At 42.9% G+C, this 21,075-nt stretch overlaps 1 protein-coding gene across 1 annotated transcript; it reads left to right on the plus strand.

Annotated features, from left to right (window-relative positions):
* The first annotated feature begins 16,224 nt into the window (after window positions 1-16,224).
* Window positions 16,225-20,319, plus strand: LOC143111830 (uncharacterized). The gene is made up of 2 exons (XM_076274088.1): window positions 16,225-16,412; window positions 17,376-20,319. The coding sequence occupies exon 2, from the start codon at window positions 17,431-17,433 to the stop codon at window positions 19,471-19,473; it is 2,043 nt and encodes a 680-aa protein (XP_076130203.1). The 5' UTR covers window positions 16,225-16,412; window positions 17,376-17,430; the 3' UTR covers window positions 19,474-20,319.
* Window positions 20,320-21,075: the final 756 nt, after the last annotated feature.

A 21,075-nucleotide genomic window follows, 5' to 3' on the forward strand; every position in this document is an offset into this window, starting at 1 on the left:
CTCATGTTAGGCAGTAGCCTAGCTACAGGAATTTACTGAGACCTATGAGACCTATAGCCAGGCAGCACGGCTGTGAGTGGCTAGGAGTGTACCAATTGCCTTTTGCGACACGCGGAAGCAATTTCAGGTGATGCAGAGGGCCACAACATTCTTCAGCCATGCTGAGAACACATTTTTGTAACTCCACTTAAATTAGCATTTATAGGTCAGGCCGCTGGCATTATTGAATCAAGAGATGCCCGCTGTGTTTTGTCCTCCTCTTCTGATGCATTCAGGGGCCTGACATTCAGTGGCGTTGCTTAGCAAAGCAGTCACGTTTCGCTCTAATATGCAGCTGTCTGCTAACCCACTGTAATGACGCGCGTTAGGCTAAGCTAAGGTAATGAGTGAGAAATTCCCCCAGACACTTTATAAGCCATAACAAACATGCCAATTGTTGACCTTTCACTCCATAATCATTGCTGCCAGTGATATGATTTAAAAAAATTGTGTCAACCTTTAAGTTCACTTCATTGTTGGTGAATTGATAGCGGAGGATGTTAAACTTGTAAACTCCAGTGAGATGACATTATTATATCAGACTCCTGTTTCACTTCAAGACTACCAAAGGAACACTTGCATGACACACAAATACATTTTCATGACAGAAGAAGATTGGTCTGCATAAACATCAAGGCCAATTCCGTCAGGTCTAATCTGTCTTAAAGGCTCCAGCCATTGGCAGGGCTGTGGCCTGCCTGCAGGCATCGTTGAAAGCTATATCACTCTGACTTAACAGAAAAAAATCTCCCTCGACATGTGTAGCCTTTTGAAAGCTGATACTCAAAAATGGGTACTCAACTGTCATGACATCAGTAAGAGTCATGCATCCACTAACATCATTTTAAGACTCTAAATGTCACTTGTCAGTCAGTCACTTGTCACACAGTCAGTGAGAGAGCAGTACAGTATGTACTTCCTCCATGGGCTTCAATTGGTTTTGTTTACTTGCAAAATAAACAACCTCAAGATTGTTCTTTCCATCTCTCTTTCTTTCTTCCTTTTTCTCCCCCACTCTCCACATATACAGGGAGTTGAGGAGGAGTCAGGAGGTAGGGCAATGGGTGAGGGGGAGCGTGGAGACATCTGCATCAAAGGAACAGAAAGAGGGAGAAAAGAGAGAGAGAGAGAGAAAGAGAGAGGGAGGGAGAAAAAGATGACTGTTGATAGTAATGTGTTTTGTGTGGGAGATGGGGGGGCAGGTTGTTCATGAAACGCTGAGACAAAAAAGCAAATCTCTCTTGATTTTCTTTGGTCCTACACATGACCTACACACTGCTTTTGAACCCTCGCCACATAGCAGCAGCAGCACTAAGGCTGCTCCGCATTTCAAACCGTTAAAGAGAAACAGAGAGCCATTTATGCCTGAGGTTGTGAGGCTGATTGATAATCAGCCATCACCTCCCCTCTCCCCCAACCACAGCGTGTGTGTGTGTTTGATTTATACCACAGAATGTATTTACTGTGTGCATGTATTTATTGTGTGTGTGTGTGTTTTTTTTTTAAGTTTACATATGCCATTTGGCTTATGTCTTTTTGAAATCTAAAGCAGTTGGCCCTGTAGGGATGCTGTGTGGTTTTCCAGTTTAATTGGTTTCCGTGCAATTCATTGTAATTCGATGCAAAAAGAGATTTGACAACTGATGGCTTCCGGCTCCTCAGTGATGGGGGTGGCCATGTTGTGGGTGGAGCAGGCGGTGTAATTTCTGTGTGTCTGTGGAGCTGCTATACTAATCTCGTCCTGCTAATAAGTAGTTACGGTCGACAGCTGTGATGTACTGTAAGACGACCAGGACTCATCCAGGTTCACTTACTTTTACCCGCTGATTAAAATGTCTTCACTTAATGCTGTAGGACTTATTCCAAGAACAGCATGTAATGATACAAACATTATTTAGTGAAGTAAATGAAGCAGATGAGTATTTAACTTTTACTATAAAACTCAATATTAGACAAGATATACACCAGAATTGTCAGACCAAGACTGGTAAAAATGTGTATTACATTTGCGTCCTAATTGCATGCGATGCGAGTGAGCGTTAGCAACAAAATCAGTTTGATTACTATGTTTTCAATTGGAATGTTCTAAGTGGACGCACAATACAGTAGGCCTACTACGCAGTGCAAATTCAGCAGAACTTTTGTCGGACACCACGTTTTTATTTTCTTTCCGTTGCTCACGTCCTGCTATTTTGAACTAGAAATATGATGCAATAGAACAGCATATTTAACGGATTCAGTATGGACAAAGTCCAAAGTCGAACGCTCACATGTAGTTAGGATAAGCTGTTACACTTTACATGAGCCTTCTGTAATGTAAAGACTGACATAACTGGAGGATGAAATTCAAGAAATACACTATTATATATATATTATTAGGGCTGTCAAGCAATTAAAAAAATGAATCTAATTAATTACATAGTCTGTGATATATTTTTAAAACTATTTCAATTAGTGGCAGATTAGTGAATCAAGGAAAAGTCAAACCAACAGTACAGACTTTAAAGCAATTAGTTTCAGGTATTTTTGCCGACTTTAGAGCTCCACCTAGAGTCGCGATATATTTATGTTTATATATATATTTTGCCTTGGTAAATAGCCTACTTCTCATGGCTTGTTCCCCTTGTACAAGCAACGTTTCGATCCCCTTGGATCTTCGTCAGGCATGCTTTTAAATTAATAAAGTTTATATTTTGGAGCAGTTGCAGTGTGCAGACCACACTTTTTCTACTGTCTGACACTATTGTCTGGCACCTGCAGAAAACTTGACCTGACATTTAAAACGAGACATTGAGAACTTTGAAAAAGCACTGGTAGTTTACTTACAACACGATTTATACAGACAGTATCTTCTTAAAGTTTAGCGTTTGCAGCCATCTTGAATTTAGTCACGATAAGTCGAGCGACGAGTAAGAATGAACAGGTATGATAAGGGATCAGATTCCAAAAATAATTCCGTGGAAATGCATGGATTCCAGTTGCTGCTACTGGAAGAAACTGTAATCCATGCATTTCCACAGAATTATTTTTGGAATCTGATCCCTTATCATACCTGTTCATTCTTACTCGTCGCTCGACTTATCGTGACTAAATTCAAGATGGCTGCAAATGCTAAACTTCATGAAGATACTGTCTGTATAAATCGTCTTGTAAGTAAACTACCAGTGCTTTTTCAAAGTTCTCAATGTCTCGTTTTAAATGCCAGGGCCCTCGGAAGTCTACCAATGAAGTGTGGAGATACATTGAGCCTCGTAAATGGTGTAAAACAGTGATTTATTTGCATGCCGATGCCGATGCCGAGGCACCACCATTGACCGCCTTGTTGGTAGCATCGGCTAACTAGCACCAGATTTCGGAGTGCAGGGGATAAGCCGAGATGGGCTATGAGACATACGTTCACACTCGGTATCATGTTTCAAAACACTTTAGGTCAAAATCACACCGGAATTCTCCTTTAACACCGAGGTAATGCAATCGATTTAGTAAAGGAGTTTGACAGTTAGTTAGTCACCATATATAGCCTAAACAATACATTTGCAAAGTTATCCTTGACAAGGCTGGCGGCTAGTGCTATTATCATCAAGGGGTGTGCTAACTCGTAGCCTACCTCCGGGTTGCTTTGCATTGAGGTGATACTTTAGACTTGACAAACTCCTAAGGTACGGAAATTCCTTACTGTAGAAATTGCATAGAACATGCTCTTGTCAATAGTTCAATCTGGCCTTCACTGTAGCCAGAACTGCACTTGGTCAAAAGTCTCTACGAAATGTGATTAATCAGCGTTCATTTTTTAAACACGTTATTTGTTCTGTAATTAATTAATCAAAATGAACACGTTATTTTGACAGCTCTAGTTATAGTAAAGTTGTCATAACAGTTCATGCCGAACATATGTTTGTTCATGCTTGTGATATTAGTGAGTAGTAAAGATAATTCTAATACAACAATGTAAAAAAATCTTAGTGAAATAGAATGACATTTAAGATTAGAAATCCAAAATATACCCCAGAGACAAAAAAGCCACTGAACGGATAAACCATTAAATTGGATGAGAGACTGAAAGGGGGGGGGGCACTTGAGTGCAGGGGAAGTGCAGCCATTCTGTTACAATCAATTTCCAGTGCAGGCTGAAGAAGTAAGAACTGCAGCGGCAGATCTAAACCTCCATCACAGAATATTCCAGAACCGAGGTGCTCAGACTCGGAGAGGACTGGCATAGCTAGCGTGCAGACAGCATCTTTTGGCAAGCGCTGCATGGTGTTTCTATGGTATTGCAAATTTAATTATGGAGCATCCACTAGTGCAGTTAGAAATTAGAGGACCATGACAGAGGATGAGATTTTTTTGTGGTTAGATCATTTGTACACAGAGGTATATTTCACAACCTTTATATGTACTGCATAACTTTCAACATTAAATATGGTCATTCATTCAATGTTAACTGTTTACTACTGGTTAAACATCCAATATGGCCAATACTTTCTGTCAGAACCTCTGTGTCGATGTGAAAACATGGTAAGTTCATAGGCAACAGAGGCAGTCGTGTTGGTTGTGAATGTGTCTTGGTTCAAACACACACACACACATACGCACGCATGCACACACACAAACACACACACACACAGATATTTAACTTTTGCAATAGGCCGTTTTTCTTCCCGCACTGCTGAGGTGAAACGTTCATTTCTGCACCATTCAGCCCCAGCACTGAATCCTCCATGTCTGCGTGGCTGTCTCTGATCCCTTTAGACTCCTTTCTGCCGTGCCTGAATGGACTAACATGCACCTGGGTGGCCATGTTCACACATCCACACACACACACACCTTTCCACATCACAGGCTCATTCTTTCTTTTTTTCTTCTTTTTTGGCTGGTGCAAAGCCAGCTAGCTCACTTACCCATCTGGCCTCTCAGAGGACAACAAGGCTTTTCGTCCACTGTTTGTTCCTGTAGTGTATTTAGATTAGGTAGTTAAGTGCAGTTTAGGTGGAGTATAGCAAATTACAAACTTGGCAGAGTGTCATCATGGGAGAGGTTAGCGTTTCAGCAATATAGGCGCGCTCACTTAAACACCTTATAAAGTATTTTGGGTGCGAGTTAAAAAAGAGGTAAGCGTTAGCATCGGTTAGTGTGTTGTAAAATCACCCAGATGGAGGCTACATTGGTGGTGGTTCCCCTTACACAGTAAAGCACTTTTGGTGACTTGAGAAGCACTACACTCTTAAAATTGATGTGTTGAAAACAAACAACTTGCGTCCAGATAGGCACAACACAGTTTAGTTACACAACATATGTTGAAAATAACATAACTTGCGTTGAAAACAACACAACTTGCATTGTTTTTTAACACACCTCTGTGTCCAGATAGGGACAACACAGTTTGTGTTGTTTCCAACACATACATTTTAAGAGTATATTGTATATAAATGCAATGTGTTGTGTGTTGTGTAAATGGTACATATTGTATTAATCTCTAAACACAAAAGTCAGCTGTTGGATGTTCTGAATATTTGAAGTTGTTTTGAGTTTTCTGGGTCATTGTGACAGAGACTTACCTGACACTGATTTGCAGAGATGGGAAGCGGGAGGGGATAAATTAAATAAATATAAATAAATAAGTTGCAAATCTTCAGGAGTTGAACACAGCTGTTGTTGAAGTGCGTCATTCCTGTCTTCAGAGATCTATAGCGTCTTCCAGAGGGCAGAAGTTGGAAGAGATCATGGCTCGGATGTGAGGCGTCCCTGATGATCTTGGTTGCTCGGTTCAAGCTGCGTTCAGCATACAGAGAGTGGACTGATGGAAGGTCACAACCAGTGATGTTGGAGGCTTTGGTGACAACTCTCTCTAATTTCCTCTTGGTGCGACTGTCAGAGCTCCCATACCAGACGGTGATTGAAGATGTGATGATGCTTTCAGTGATGGCTTTGTAGAAGAGCACCAAAAGGGTTTTGTTGACATGAAACTTTTTCAGTTGTCTTAGGAAATAAAGTCTCTGATTTGCCTTTTTGATAAGGTGGGTGGTATTAATGTCCCATTTCAAATTATGGCTGATATGTGAGCCAAGACATTTAAAGGAGTCAGTCAAGGTTATAGGCTGGTCACATATAATAGACAGGGCTTTGGTGTTAGGCCACCTTCTCATGTTCACAACCATTTGTTAAAATGGAGCTTATTTTCAGTACACCAGTCCGTAGCCCATTTCACCTCCTTGTGGTACTGGGACTCATCATTGTCACTAATGAGGCCGATGATGGTGGTGTCATCTGCATACTTCAATACTTTGACAGAGTGATGGTGAGATCTCATGTCATTAGTGTAGATGGAGAACAGAAGAGGAGATAACACACAGCCTTGTGGTGCTCCAGTGTTGAGGGTCAGAGGGCATGATGTTGTATTGTTAACCTTGACTGATTGAATTCTATTCCTCAGGAAGTCCAGTATCCAGTGACACAGAGCTGAGTTGATGTTCATGGCTTGTAACCTAGAGAAGAGGATGAGTGGATCAATGGTGTTAAAGGCAGAGCTAAAGCCAATGAACATCATGCGTGCATAGGTGTTGCTTGACTCCAGGTGTTGCAGTATAGAGTGAACTCCTACAGTAGGTTGATGGCATCTTCCACATCTGTTAGACTGGTAAGCAAACTGCTAGGGATCAATCAGCGGTGATACCAAGGCCGTAGCCATGATGTCAACATTGGGGGGGACCAAATCTGTGGTGCGGTGTGAATTTCAATACATTTCCTGCAAAAATATTATTAAAATCACAAACAAGTCATTAGTTAAGTCAGTCAATTAGGATATACCAAACTTTTGACGGACATAGGCACGGATGGATTATGAACCCCTGGGCATAGATGCAAAAAAACCCTCCCCTGTTAAGATAGGGGGGCCTGGGGGCATACTTCCCCGGAAGACTTTAAAAATAAAAAGACCCTTTATATTATGACGACTTGTGAGTTTTGTGGAAATAGAAGAGAAGGGCGGAGAAGCAACTTTACAGTCTTAGGCTTCAGGGCCCCCTGAGCTCTTGGGCCCAGTAGGCCCATTCAATAATCCATCCCTGGATATAGACCTGTGGTAGGACTCCATTTGTCTCCAAAATGTATATTTTAAAAGAAAATACAAACTAGAGTATCTTTGATAACCTCTATATTACACTGAATGCTTACTCATAGGTTTGGACCTAGCCCAATCATATTTTGTATTTTGATTTTATTATTCTGGCGGCTAATCACACAATTTTAAGGTTGTTTGAAAGGGATGGGATTCAATATAGGCTACTAAGACAGGTCCCTCTTCTGTCTGACTCACCTCAAGTTACCCTATGCATTATAGGCTGGTTTCTGACAGAAATTACGTTTTGTGTTAAAATGTAGAAACACAGCCTTTATTTGGTGAATGGAGGTGGAAATTCCTTTCTTTGGTTAATGTCCGCGATTCACATTAACTGTAGCCTATCACCGCCATTGTAAAAGTTTTTTCAACTTTTGTGCCGTCGCCACATTTGAGTGCTACGTTTTGCCTGCATGGATGCCCGATTGAGTGCGCATCTAAATGTAACATGCAAGATGCAACAGCCATTTCTAAGAGGCTTATAAACCGGTTCATTTCCGACATTACTACTAGCATATGAATGCATTATTTATGTTGTAAGACATGTGAAAGAAATTAATGACACAGGCACACACAAATTCAAATGAAAGGACACTACGTTTCACTTTCGCTATCATTGCGAAAAAATAGGCTACACTATGGAAAATGCTTCAAAGTTACCTTTGAGTCTGATCAGCTTCAAAAATGAATGTGGTTTCCTGAGACAGTGCTACACCTTTCCAACAAGTTTTGTGAGAATTGTACCGGTATCTTTTGCGATATTGTTGACAGCCTGCAACAGTAGGGTGCAGAAAGCTTTTGATAGCGCACGCCTCAAACGATAAACGCAAAACCTCCAGGACAAACCCCTCACAGTGAACTCTCTGAAACCATGAATAGGTCACTAATTTGTGTGTTATTTACGTTTGATTGCATTTCAGATGGCGGGACTTTTTGGTTTCCTGTAGTAGCCATAGCGTTTTTTTCTTTATTTTTTTGTATGTCCGAATATTGGGGGGGACATTTTGGTCACATCTGAATATTGGGGGGGACACGTCCCCCCCAAAGTCTATGGTGACTACGGCCCTGGGTGATACTGTGGTTTGCAGATGGGAGAGTACCACACGTTCAAACACCTTCATAGCCACTGAAGTGAGGGCAACGGGCCTGAAGTTGTTGAGCCCAGTTATTTTTGTTGTCTTCGGGACCGAAATCATTGCAGCTTGATGGCAGTAACGTTAATGTTAGCACGTAGTAGTATGTCTCAATTAAATTTAGTGAAAAATGCCCTCCTCCTCTCCTCGCCTTTGGTGCTTCCCTTACTTCTAGCTGCAGTGTAGCCTATTAGCAATATGTAGATGCAGCACTGGGTCTTGAACAGGGATGTAGTGGAGGCTAAACGCAAGTAAACGCAGTTTACCCACCTCGGAAATTTCAGAAATAGTTTATACTCTCAAAAGAGTTTATTCACCAATTACAACTGTTAGCATTTAAAAATCACACTGTATTATCCACATGTACACTCATCAACACTCTATGAACCACTTAATGCCACTTGTATTGTTATAAACATTAGTCAATAACCTCCACCATCATCAAACATGTTCTGAATGCCTTTTCTAAAAATCTGATACCGCATGGCGCAGTCCACCTTACCGTGATCACAGAATGCATAGTTTACCCACCTCTTATATTACCACTTCATTCCTGGTTTTGAAATATTCACAGGAATCCATAGGAAATAAATATTCATGTTGTTTTATCCAATATTAGTTGTGCAGATATATAGTCCATCTTATACACACCCATGAAGCCAACAAAGAAAATGCAAATATAGAGACTTTTGTCTAATTATTCCATTTTGTGTAGTCATTCTATATCAGAACCTGACATACAATCCAAATAGTCTACAAGAAACCTCAGAAAAGCATACTTTTATTGCCAGTATGCATTTTGGGTCACCAACAGTCCTATGGGGAGTTTCCATAGGGCATTACAAAACGCATGAGCATATGGCAAATAATGGTCTAAAGTACTGATTTTTCACTCTATATTGATCTACTGTTGCACACAGCTTCGAACACACTGCCCTCTGAAGTAGGCAGTGCAATGTTGGGGGCGGGGGGAGCCTAGAAATGGCCCAACAGGTTATGCGAAGATTTAAAAAGAGAGACTGGCACTCTTGCACTCGAGTAACATTTGTTTGGTACCGTTGCATAAAAAATGGTTTTCATTCACAAGACTACTTTTACTTATATATTTTAAGTAAATTTCTAAGCCTGTACTTTGTTACTTATACTTGAGTAAAGAAGTCAAATCAGTACTTCTACATTTACCACAGTATTTTTTCTACTTGAGTATGGGAAGTGTAGCCTGGGTGCCATTCCGAACTTAGTCCCGCCCACAACATTTGAGGTCGGGAAGTTCGGTCTGGCATTGTTCCATTGTGGTGGAAGTATGGTCGCCCTATATCATGTGGACCAATCAAATCAGGCTTTACGATGATGGACAGGTGAGCAACAGCGCCTGGTTTATCACATCATCTGAGCATGCTTTGATTAGGCTTATGTTTGAAACAAAAACGCTGTGGCTAGAATGATACATGGCTTTTAAGACCCCATATGGAAAATTCATATTATTTAATGAGGTTGTATCACTGAAAACGATTATTTCTGAAAACTTTGGCCAAAGTTGAGATGTGGGAAAACTCGTGGTTTCAATTTCATCAAGGGAAAACAGCGCTGTTGCATGTTCCCTCGTTCGTTTGAAATCTCTGATTGACCACCTGTTCGAGGGATTTGCGACAGCCTTTCCCAGCTGTTTAAAATGTAATAGCATATCACTGTTCAACAGAATTATTTTTAAAAACGGAGGGGATATAGGAGAAGAAGGATGGTTCGTGTGTTTTCTTCCTACACCTCACGGTAAGCTATTTTGTTGCTCTGATTGGTTAGGTCTATCAAATTGAGTGCAGAGGCATTCCCCCCTGTATCGGTTGAAACACGCCCCATAATTACGTCCCAATAGAGCAGTATCAGACTCATATTCTGACTAGAATCGAGTATAACTACGTCAGGCTATGGGAAGTGAGTACATTTGCCATCTCTGCTGATTTGCCCAGAACTTTTCAACACTGGCCAACGCATCTGTGTTATAAGATGATACAAGGTTAAATCACACTGGTCCAATGAAGAATGTCCATGTGATACTGGTGCTACTGTTACTAGTACACTGCCTGGCCAAACAGTGGTCACACACTCTAATATTTTGTTGGACCACCTTTAGCTTTGATTATGGCACACATGTGGCATCATTTCCGTTTATTTCCGCCCAGCGTTGCATTAAAGCTGAAGTTGGCAAGATTTTTTTGATCGTATTCACTGAAACCGACACTATGCTCTGACAGAACAACATAAATCAGCCGGTTTTAGAAAAAAAAAACACACTTCTACCTCCACCTAGAGCCTGTTATTTGTTTTGCAAAAATCCACAGCTCCCGGTTTTTCTGGTCCAATCAGTGCAGTGCTATGTGAGATCTGTCTGTCAATCACAGTTCGTGCACACACCACAGATCCCCCCTCCCTCTTCGCGCACATTACAATATCACACAAACTCGATGGGAGGGTGCTAGTGGGGGAGGGGTGTGATAGTTGTAAACATTAAACATGTTGTCCCCTCAATCTGCCAGACTTGTCGACTGCAGCTTTAATTTTTCACCAAGATCTTGTATTGATGACGGGAGATTTGGACCACTGCGCAAAGTTTGGGGTTAAGGTGGCCAATCCATGTGTGTAAATGATGTCTCATGTTCCCTGAACCACTCTATCACAATTTGAGCCCGATGAATCCTGCATTGTCATCTTAGAATATGCCCGTGCCAACAGGAAAGGAAAAAATCCATTGATGGAATAACCTGGTCCTTCAGTATATTCAGTTAGTCAGCTGACCTCATTCTTTGGGCACATAACGTTGCTGAACCTAGACCTGACTAACAGCAGCAACCCTAGATCATAGCACTGCCCCCACAGGGAGGCTCTTACGTATTTGCTTAGTTAAATCCAGGTGGTGACCTTTTTTTTGGCCAGGCAGTGTATGTTAACCCATTCGCGCAGGATGCTGCATGACGCAACATTGACCCTCCCGCTGGATGCTGCGTAGCGCAGCATGCTTTTTATTTCATGTTTCTAGGTGCTACAGAGGCTTAGATATTACATTTTGGTAGACGTTGACAATTTTTAGTATGTTTTCAGAAAACCCTCAGGAAATAAGGTTATTTAGTCTAGAATGCCATATGATTCTATAGGCGTTTTTAGCAGGCATTTTAGGAGTAAATGGGTTAAGACTGTTAGTACATTGTGAATGCTATAGAGTGGTGTGAACATAGAGTGCCCTCCACACTTATTGGTACCCTTGGTCAAATTGAGTAAAAAGAGGCATAAAATATAATTTAGGCAATTCTTAATCTCACAATGGGAACAATGACATAAAAGCCCACTTCTGAGGAAGGGAAAAGTATTCTATGACAAACAATGCATAATAAACAAATTAGTATTTGTAACAAAAACACAATATTGCCACCTCTGTATTGAATACATTGTATAGCCTCCCTTTCCCAATAGGAATAGTCTGTCAATAATCTTCTGTCACATGCCTGTCGCTACTCCCTCCACCTCCCTCCTGTGCAATTAAACTCTCCTACAGTAAACACGCATTACGTCAGTGACTGGCTGGAACAGTTTTTATGGTCCAGGTTGGACCAAGTTGTTTTTGTTGCCGTTTTTGGAGCCTGAGCTGTCCACAGAGACAGCGTTTTCTACAGTGTATTAAGGGCACAAGCAGCTAGCGGATGGAGAGGTGGCACACTAAACCCTCCAGGAGATTCCATCTGATCTAAGAATACGATTCCAGGTGAAGCCCCGATAGCATTTAATAACTCGAGCCTCTACGTTCAACTTTATATTGTGGAGAGAGCTGTATGTGTTTAATTGGAGCTTGATGGGCAGAGGCGTGACTGACTCTCTTACACCACTCAAACCAATAACCAGGGGAAGACCAGGGGTATTTGGTCAATGTTCAACCAATCTTTATCCTTTCATCTGCTGACACTGGTTAAGCTGCCTACTCACTACCAGCCATTTGCTTCTCGCCCGACACTTGACGCTTCAAAAGTTACAATTATTTGAACTCTGTAATGCAATGTTTTGTGTTACCCAATAGTTATTTCGCCTGTAATTGCTGAATTACATACACATTCCATAGTCTCTCATCACTAGCATTCTCTAGCAGTCTGAATGGGGCATAGTCCCTGGAGACATGGGGCATGAAGCTTAGTCTAAAAAACCTTTTCAGACAAAAGATTACTGTGATGAACCCTAGTCGAAGCATTGATTTGGAAGGCACCTAACCCTGTTGATTAGGTTAAACCCCTTCCTGCACTGGTAAATACATCCGGCAAAAAAAAAAAAAACATAATGTCCACAAACAAACCTAAAGCTGCGGTATGAAGCTGAATTAAAGTCAGCATTTGAGTCAAAGCAGTCCTAGTGGACAACCCATTCAGGACAGGACAGATGTGTGTCACTGTTAAATCGGATAGAGAATCACATGGCCCAGTCTGTACTGATCAGCATCTGCTCCGCGGCTCATCGTGTCAGGGCTTTTCTCTACTTCCGTTGGTCATGCGGGCGGGCAGGAGAGCTCAACGCTCGGCGCTACGTTGGCTTGTGTTCAGTGGGGACCGGCACCTGCACAAGCTGCAGCGTATCAGCACTGATAACGGGGCTAAGCACTCCTGTACCGACGCACCGCTCCACTCCACACCACACCAACGCTGTTTCGCTCCTCTTATCCCCCACACCGCGTGTGGGCGGCAGGCAGGCAGCTCTGTGCATACACCATTAAAACGGAGTGGTGGCGAGGTACAGCAAAAAAAAAAAAAGAATCTATCTTGCACGGTTGAATCGTTCCCAGATTTTTCCATGGCACGTGGGCGTTGGTATTCATATATATTCATAAGGCGTGGCATATGCTCTCTTCCATTAAGCTCTCTGTATTTGCATTAGTTCTGGCGGTGGTGGCATGTTTTTGACAAGTTGAAAGCATTTCCACGATTGAAGCTGGCACACACAGAGAGAGAGAGAGAGAGAGAGAGAGAGAGAGAGAGAGAGCAATTACAAATCAGTGCATATGTTTACTTGAGTGATAGGGGGAGCTCTGGTAATATGATAAGGAAATCAGCATCAGTTATAAAAAAATTCACTTTTCCCCAGTTTGGGTGCATGCCTGAGTGCACTCACACCCCCCCCCCCCCCTCTGTTTATTTATTTTCTTTCTCTCTCCTCAAGAGTGGGTTAATGTAGAATGTTGGCGCTAACCTTGAGGCGAAATGGTACATCGGCATTTGGAATTATTTTAGACGTCTACCACCTCTCAATGCCAAACTGTTAAAGTGCGCAGGCAGGCAGGCAGGCAGCCTCAGCCGGGCTGAGTCAGAAGCGGGGGAGGGAACGGCACAGGTAGGGGTTGAGGCCAGCCTAATGCTGAGTGGCAGTCGATAATGCCAAGCCATTATATCTGAATCTGCCCTCTGGCTTCCTGCATGGAGAGAGGGGGAGAGAGGGTGGGAGGAAAGAGAGAGGGGGAGAGCGAGAGAGGGTGGGAAAGAGAGAGAGGGTGGGAGAGGGAGATAGAGAGAGAAGGAGACAGAGAGAGAGGGTGGGAAAGAAAGAGAGAGGATGGGTGAGAGAGAGAAGGGGGTGGGTGGGAGAACAAAAGGGTGGAAGAGAGATGGGTTGAAATGAAGCAAAAGATAGGATAGGAAACACAAGAGCTGTGGTGGGGGGCAGAATTTAACAGAGAGCATTAGATGAAGAGGGGGGCAGAATTAAACAGGGTGTGTTAGATGAAGGGGGGGGGCAAATGGGGACACAAAGACAAAGATGGGGAGACCAAAACACACAGCAACCAGGTAGTAAATAATTACGCCCCGTGTTCTTCGTCTCATGGAACAGGCTGCTGGATAAATGAAAACTGACTGAGAACTGAACGCTAAATGGACCCCCAAATATGCAATAATGTGTACCGTGTCACCTATAGTGAGTCACCCTCCCTGGTGCCTGGGCCTGCAAAGGCTCTGTGGTAGGGAGGCTGAGACATCACTGACACTCACAGTTTATTCAGACGCTTGCTGAAGAGGCCAGAGCAGGTCAGTGCAGATGCTGAGACACTGTAATAGACTGTTTTATAAAAGCAGGAGTCTCCTCTATCACTGTGATTACCAGGGGAAATTACTTGGGTGGTGGGGTTGGGGGGGCAGGGATGAACAATTGTGGGGGGTGCGGGTGGGCACCCTGGCAATGGTGTCAGAGAGATTTGTCTGTGCTAGATTCAAAGGTTTGTAAACACCACTATATTGTTTTATTATTAAAGCAGCTGTAGGCTATGCAAAATATTCTAATCAAGTGTGTCACAGATCTGAAAACAAAATTCTCCACTCCACCCACAACCTCTTCCGTCCTCTCCCTATAGCTAATCAGCATAACATATCTGACTGACATGTTAGTGGCCCAATCGTTGATTTTCAGATTCATAAGCCACCTAAGAAAACTGACTATGAAAAACCTTTTTTCAACTATGCCTATGGTGTTTTTAAGGTTCCTGAATCACCCACTCTCGACGTGAACATTTTTCTTTTGGATTTCACAATGTTTTCCAGATAAGAACACTAATCTTGATTTGTGGAATAATCCATTTTCAGTTTGATAACAAATAAATTATTATCATTATTATTATTAAAAGGAATGAAATAATGGATAAATAAAGTACTCACAAAATACTTGGGTCTCTGAAAGAAAATCATGACTGATATGGTTCTTGTGAAATATATCATGAACTGTTATGATGATTCTGGCTTATTATTACTATAGTGTATTGTTCTGATTCGGTTAAATTAATTGTTAAATAAGACCAATTGTGTTATATTAGGTTAGAGAAATCTCGTGCACCACCATTCATTCGCAGGGATCCTTTCATGCATTTAACTACACACAGCTTACTTCAGGGAGCTGTAAGAAATGTAACTTCCAGGGGTTGGTTTCTGGAAAGGGCTAACTTCCGTATTAATTTTGACTGCTGCGAGGTTATGGAGGTCCTTTTTTGTGTAATTACCTGGCTGGGGAAATGTGTCTCCCTACTTAATAATAACCAGGCCTACTCCATTTGTATCGATATCTTATCATAAAATGAAGTGGTAGACAATACCCAGTCTCACGGCTGATAATAGGCTATATCCACAGATAAAACAGACAGTGTTGAGTAAGTGGTTGTGTTTGAGGTAACACTACAACGAATGTCCCAATCGATACAGTCTAATAATAATGGCGTATAATAATGTGTGTTCATGTGAACCGATCTGTCTAGAAGAATATCAAAATGCAACATGGATAAAGGCCAGCGTCCGCCTGGCACGTCACTGAAGTATGACAGGCGCGAGACAAATGGGCGATAGTCAACGACAGAATGACACAATGAGCGGAAAATTAAACGAGCCAAGGAAATTGAGCGGAAACGAAGCACTGAAGCTGAACAGCTTGCGTCACGACGGTTCCAGCAATCCGGCTTCTTCCCAATGACGAGGGGTATCCTAAACACGGGTATCAACAGGGTATGCTATACGAGGAGAAGTGGTGCACCGAGCAACAAAAGCACGAAAATTCACATCACGAGACATTCCTGGCTATTTTCCATTAATCTGTCGGCTATAGTGGGCTAATTGAAACCGAGAGAATGGTCAATTAACACTCCCTACATATAACTCTGCAGTGCCTGCGACCCGCTCATTTCTGTGAATGAACAGAGTACGATTTCATTCATGCCTTTTCCAGTCATTCATTACTGCGCTGTAGCCTATCGTCGGAGTTCAGTGAAGACAGAAAAAAAATCTTGTCAATGAAAGACCTGACGTCAGCGGCGCTGCGATGACTTTTGGATCACATGGGTAGACGTGTCCAGATATATAAATATATATTGAAGTTGCTGTCTTCAGAGGGAAAAAAAAGAAAAACATCGCGAATAACCTACAGTAGACGAAGCACGATCATCCTACCTGTGACATCACACTGCTGTAACTCATAAGTTTTTTCTAGCCGAATAAAAAACAAGTTCTTTCACAAATCGCTTTAAAACGGATAGCATTGTCCTCTCATTTCTCAGGCATGGTTGTGCACTAAGAAAGGGGAAACGCAAAGTTACTCTGGTCCTACTTCCTTCCCCCAGATTCAAGGTGAGTAAAAGCATGATTTTTGACGTGTTACGGTACTTCAATAATTTACCTCACATCCAGTCGAAAAGCTCTGTAAAATGTGTAGGCTACTTTCCGTGAAATGCAGATGATGCCTAAATGTATGACTGTATTTTAACAGTTTGTCCATTCACGGAAATGTTACATGGACAGTATAATTAAATCAGCATAGAATGTGTGAATACGGCTTGGGGAAAGTTATGAATGAACGTATTTTGTAGGCGAATGTAAAGGAATTCCATAATGTGTAACTGAAACGGGTAGGCTAGATTTTTATGAACAGGTTATGTCTCGGCAGCCTAATTTAACGTCCCTCATTCAACATACGGATGACAAAACGCTATTGCATTTTGTTGGAAAGACCGTTTTTTCGGTCATTTCTTAAACTCTATGATTTGGCACGAATCACTAAATGGACTTGTGGTTATTCCCACAGATCCCCTCTTCAGTTTTATCACCATTAGAACATTCCAGCGGTAAATTATAGCCCCGCATTTACCTCCTGAACAAGACAAATAGCGTACGCGTGGCTACCTGTGACACTTAAGATATAAGACCTCTCACGAGTGACTCCACATTCGTAAATGGAATATTGATTTTGCAGTCTTTAAATCACAGCGTCTCTCCTAGCAAAGCAAGACAAAGCCCTTTTACTCCCACGGGGAAAATCTGAAAAACTGCATAGTAGCAAGTGTCAAACAGCCAGGGAGACCATTTAGCACTATTATTATTATTATTATTATTATTATCATTATCATTATTATTAGTATTATCACCCTTGTTGTTCATATTATTATTGTTGTGATGTAGTTGTTGCAGTTGTTGTTGATGTTGATATGAACAGTATTTAACAATGAACAATACATGAGAGAATATTCATTTCTGTGTGTGTGTGTGTGTGTGTGTGTGTGTGTGTGTGTGTGTTTCCCTCTCTGCCTCTGCAAGGTGCTTGTCCTGTCCCCTCTGCCTGTTGCCCCAATCCTCCCAGTTCCGCACTGTCATGACCAGGTGTCACCGCTCCTCCTGCACCTCACTTCTGCTCTTAGCCCTCCTCAGCGTCGCCCCCCAGCTGCCTGCCAGCGCCGCCACTCTGCCCGCCAGCGACAGCCCCTCCAGCAGCAGCGCCAGTGGCATCAGTGGCCCTCATGACATCCAAGTCCAGCAGCTGGCGCAGGCGGCAGCAGCCATGGTTGGGCACGGCGCCATCAGGACGCACCGCAGAGGGGGCGACGATGACGAGAGCGGCGTCCGTGGCGTGCTGGCCGCCTCGGAGCGGAGTTTGCCACCCTCCCCAGACGTGAGTGCAGCCTGGGCATTGGCCTCCCTTTTGATGGACTCGATAGACCATCCGAGGAAAGAGGTGGAGGTGGAGGAGGAGGAGGAGAGGGGGCCAGAGAGGGAGCGTGCGGCAGACTCAGATGGCGATGACAAGGGCATTAGTCAGGAGGGAGTCGGCAGAGAGCAGCTGGGATATACTGAAGAGCGGATGAAAGAGGAGGAGGAGGAGAGCATGGAGACGCTGAGAGAGCAGGTCAACATGGCCGCTCGCGAGCTGGCGGATTACAAAGGGCCGTCGGACGAACGTGGGCAGCGGTGGGGGGAGGTGGAGAGAGATCAAAACTCAACTGTGACCCAAAAGGGGAGTCAGCTGAGGGAGGGGGTGGTGGCTGAGAAGGTGAGGGAGGAGGAGGAGTTGAGGGAGGAGGAGGAGAGGGGTTTTGAAAGGCAGGTAGACAACATGGCCAATGGCCTGTCCAAAACCAGCACAAACAGGGATGCTGGCAAGCTCCAGCGCGAGACTAGAGGCTACTTCCAGAACATTGACCTGGGCCTGCAGGACAATGAGATTCTTCCGCCACTGAAGGGCTACAAGGCGTACAACCAGCAACTGGCCCAGGCCACCAAGAAGCTCAAGTGGCAGGAGGACAAGACGAAAGAGCCACCAGCGGCGGTGGCGGCCGCAGCACCAGCCTACGAGCGGAACTTCATGGACGACTTTGAGCAGGTGGCGGACGAGGATGAGGATGCGGCGCGGGAGAATGAGGAAGCGCGTGCACGGGCGGAGCAGGAGGAGCTGCTACGTCAGCAGGCGGAAGCAGAGGCAGCGCGGGATGAGGAGCAGCGCCTGGCCGACATCGCCTCCGACATGCTCCTGGAGTACATGGACCGCAAGCAGCAGACGTCCTTCACCAAGCAGCGGCAGAAGGCCAGCATCCTGGGTAACATGGCCGAGGACAAGCGCTCCAACGAGGTGGAGAGTGACGATGACGACGGAGACATGGACCTCCAGACCATCGACCGGCTGATCGAGATCTCCAGCAAGCTGCACCTGCCCGCCGACGACGTCGTGGAGATCATCAGCGATGTCGAGGAGAAGAAGAGGAGGAAGGACAACCCCGCGGTCAGTGTCCCTCGCTTCCGGCCCCTCGTGGCCCCCTCGAGACCCCAGACTCCGCTCTACAAGTATTCCCCACCCCCCGCCCCCCCAAAAATCTCCAAACCCTCCAAACCCTTCAAGAGCGTCAATCCGTACAAAAAATGGTACAAGGAGAAGGGCAAATCCAAGGTGTTCAAACAGGATTACTGGTTTAAGCCAGCCAAGCAATTTATGGCCTATCCTTCTTATCCATATTACCAAAAGCCATATCGAGCCTATTACCCTGTATACTTCCCCCCACCTAAGCCTCGCCTCTATTCAAAGCCAGCATTTGCATTCGATTATAACTTTGAGGACTCACTGGACTATGGCATCAAGCCGCCCAAGCGCAGAAACATGAACAAACTTAAGGGGAAGGGGCAGAGCTGGAAGGTTATGCCTATGGGGCCCCCTTCCCCATACATTTCCAATTACATTATGCCCCATCCTCGGACATATTACTCTCTCCCCATGCCAAAACCACAGCCCCCGGCCAACAGGAGACCTGCGTCGTCCTACTATTACCCCCAAGATTACGATAACGTGGATCTGGGGGAACAGCAGGAAAACGATGAAGAACTGGAGAACTTTATAGAGAAAATATACTTTCACCGTCGAATCTTTTAGTGCAATCTGACCGCTGAGATAATAAAGGAGAGATCAGAGCTTGGTATGAGGGGGAGGGGGAATTGAATTGATTTATTTTTTTGGTTAATGTTAATGTTGTTATAGTTATGATGGTTTCAGGTTTCATTCTTGATTTAGTCAGTATTTTTAAAAACAAATCAGGACAGGATGAGATGTCATTCACATGTTGAATCCTCTTTTATGAACATTCCATTCTCTCACAGTTTACACGTTTTTTCGGTGAGAGAATGCTCTGCTGTATGCATCATGACATGCAAGGGGGAGAGAGAGTTCACTGTGGTCTGGCTCTCAATCACTTGCACATAATGGAGTCTTTGGCATACTGCATGCAAGAGACTTACGTTTACACATACAGATGTTTTTTGTTTCATCATTGAAAATGTGATACTAACCAAATGTTCATACCAAAAGTATCACATTTTTTAAAACCATTATTTTTTCCCCCCTTGAACAGCACTGAGTATAACATATGCCATATTTTCCTGTTGAAATATTGTTATATGTTGCAAATTACAATGTAACACTCATCTGAGTTGTTTTGAGTTTCTCTCGTACAATGTACTCTTTTGAATATGATTTTGAATATGATTCAGCAGCCTATACAAAATTGTATTGCCTATATGAATATTCTCCATTGATAATCAATGCTTTTATGGAATTGAATTAATGAAACTTTGTACTTTGTTGTACTGCACTGTCATTTAAGTTTATGTTAATTATTTATTGCAATTCCATCACTCATTTATCATTTATCCACTCTTTTAACTCATATCTGCTATCATTTGCCATTGCAGGTTCACATGAAGTCCTGAAATAAATAATGTATTGCGCCAGATATCTTAATCTTTCATATTTCCTGTCTTTATAGGCCCATTCAAAGAAATTATGTTTACACTGTCATTTTGCCAACAAGTACAGAAATCTTGTTTCCATGATCAAAAGAAATCTTTGTAAAATACAGTGGGGAGAGAAGTGGAGCTTGGAGAACCGTGGGAGGTTAGAGTTTGCACGTGTGTCTGTACTTGCATCTTTAAAAAAAAAGAATACAAAAAAAATCAATCAAAGAGAAAATATTTTTCCTTTGAATATATGTGATCAGAAATAATAATAATAAAAAAATAATAAAGAAAGAACATTTCTAATGATGACTACTAGTGTCTGAAAAAAGTGAACAAGTCCAGTCTTGTGAGAGGAGTTTTGTTGTTGATGTCAACTTCCAGATTGTAAGTTGCACAGTGTCCAATAAACAAGTGTGTGCTATGTGTAAATAAAAGCATGATGATGACTAGTTTTGCTATATGACAGAAAAAAATAAAGTAAATTATTTTATTAAAGGTCAATTTTTAAAATGCCTTCGTGGAGATTGTTGAATGATTAGCAATGCCTCAACACTGCCGACTATGATTGACTGCAGCGGTCAGACTACAACCATGCTCCATGATTGAATGGAGCGAAAATTCCGTTATAATTAGCAATGGTATTCATAGGTGTCTTACAAGAACAACTTTTAAAATAATGGTGATCAACATGATGCTATAAATAAGTTTGGACAAATGAGACAGTTTATGTCAAAGGTCCTAA

Source organism: Alosa pseudoharengus, unplaced genomic scaffold, assembly GCF_046254945.1.
Source record: "Alosa pseudoharengus isolate Yale_2024_CS ecotype anadromous, Long Island Sound unplaced genomic scaffold, YU_APseudo_1.1 YU_APseudo_1.1_scf_8, whole genome shotgun sequence".
NCBI classification, from domain to species: Eukaryota; Metazoa; Chordata; class Actinopteri; order Clupeiformes; family Clupeidae; genus Alosa; species Alosa pseudoharengus.

Coding starts and splice junctions, on each gene's coding strand:
- LOC143111830 (XM_076274088.1), top strand. CDS start 17,431: ATGACCAGGTGTCACCGCTCCTCCTGCACCTCACTTCTGCTCTTAGCC.